Raw genomic sequence first — 1732 nt, forward strand, 5'->3', positions numbered from 1 at the left:
AAAAAAAAAAAAAAGACAAACGTAATCCAAACCACCCCACAAGCTGTTTGTAGGACAGGCAGAAGTGAGTGCTTGTCTGGGCAGTGAGCTGATACCACTGTGCTGTTCTCTTCTTTCTCTCTCATGCCTTTCTCTCTTTTGCGTTTAAGATCGGAGCGCAGTGCTACTTGGAATGCTCTGCTCTGACTCAGAAAGGTCTCAAAGCGGTTTTTGATGAAGCAATCCTCACCATTTTCCACCCCAAGAAAAAGAAGAAACGCTGTTCTGAAGGTCACAGCTGCTGCTCAATTATCTGAGGTTGTCCGGGACCTGCCTCCACCCCACCCAGGCATGAGAATGGCAGCCAATGTCTGCGGCCAAGCTCCAGCCAAAAAGGAGGGCACGACCAGAAAGGAATTCCCTTTGCACGGAGGCTTGCCCCTCCACCCTGTGAGCCCTCCCAACACAGCACACTAGTCAGCCCACTGCCACAACCTCCCTGCCAGCCAGAAGCGTCCGTACTGCACACTCTCTGAGAATGCTGGGCCTGGATTGCAGACAGTGCCGCTGCTGATCAGATCAAAAACAAAGTCAAAGGCCATCTTCCATTTTACAAATCCCCAGCTCATGAACGCGAAGCTGATAGGAAATCACCCCAGGGAACCCGAAAAAGAAAGTTGGTTCCTCTCTTGGTGGCCTTACTTGATGTTTTACAAAACTTGGGACTACAATACTAACCTTTTTTTCTGAATCTGCTGTTCTACCCATGCGTCTCACATTCATTTGTATTATTTCAAGAAATGTACTAATTTCCAGTTTACTCAGGCCTTACAAATCCATACCAAATTAGCCTAAAGACAAGGCATTTTATATTCATTTCTATTTTCAGCATGTTTCTACCAAAGCTATTAGAATCAACACGTACCTCTGAATGCCTGATTATAAGAAGACACGAGAAGACTTAAAAGTTTTAGAAATTTCCAGAGCCATGATTTTTGAACCTGATTGAAGGAAAACCATCTGAATTGTTGCAGGTCCACATTTTTGCCAAAGATGCACTCTACAAATGCTTAGTAGTGGCCTGATTTTTTTTCCATATTATATTGCCATGACAAACTAAAAATGAACTGTGTTTAAGAATGTAGTATTTCTGTTTTTCATCCAAGTTGATTGGGGGAAGAATATGGCAGGATCCATCTTTTACAGTATTGTGTATTCAGTAAAGTGGACGTTCCTGCTCTTCCCTTTCCCCATTGCATGCCCTCTTCCTCCCTTGATTTCACTTTCTCTCATGCCCAGATCCTTTTTTCTCCCCAGTTATAACCCAGTTATAAAAGAAAGATCTGAGCATAAAAATACATGTTTAAAAATACAAAGGTAAAGGAAAGTGTCTTAATTTTTCTATTTACTTCAACTGAAAGGCTTCTCAGCTCGCCCCATGTAAGTTCTCATTCCATGTAAATGACATTTTCCAGTTACAACTGGTACTGATATTGCATCTCTCTTTCTTTACTCATCCTCCCAAATGTCTTTGTGGGAGCCATATCAGTGGATACCAAGCTCTGTATCCATTTGTCCCCTACCCTCCACGATGTGTTACATAGAACAGGGACTTTGGTCCTGGGAAAGCAAAAGCTCGCAGTAAGGAATCCTGTGCCAAATCATGTACAACAATTCCAAACCTCCAGGAATGTTTGTATCACAGAGCAAATTACTTCCTGCCTTTTCATTAGCGCCTATCAGGGCTTCTAAT

General features: G+C 42.8%; 1 protein-coding gene across 1 annotated transcript in view; it reads left to right on the forward strand.

Moving 5' to 3' along the window:
- RHOJ (ras homolog family member J) overlaps positions 1 to 1381 on the forward strand; it is a 116147-nt gene extending 114766 nt beyond the window's left edge. The window contains exon 5 of the mRNA XM_011978279.1: positions 150 to 1381. Coding sequence (XP_011833669.1) covers positions 150 to 296 — 147 coding nt within the window. The 3' untranslated portion in view covers positions 297 to 1381. The remainder of the gene's footprint in view (positions 1 to 149) is intronic.
- Positions 1382 to 1732: the final 351 nt, after the last annotated feature.

The sequence above is a fragment of the Mandrillus leucophaeus genome, unplaced genomic scaffold (genome assembly GCF_000951045.1).
Source record: "Mandrillus leucophaeus isolate KB7577 unplaced genomic scaffold, Mleu.le_1.0 Scaffold192, whole genome shotgun sequence".
NCBI lineage: Eukaryota > Metazoa > Chordata > Mammalia > Primates > Cercopithecidae > Mandrillus > Mandrillus leucophaeus.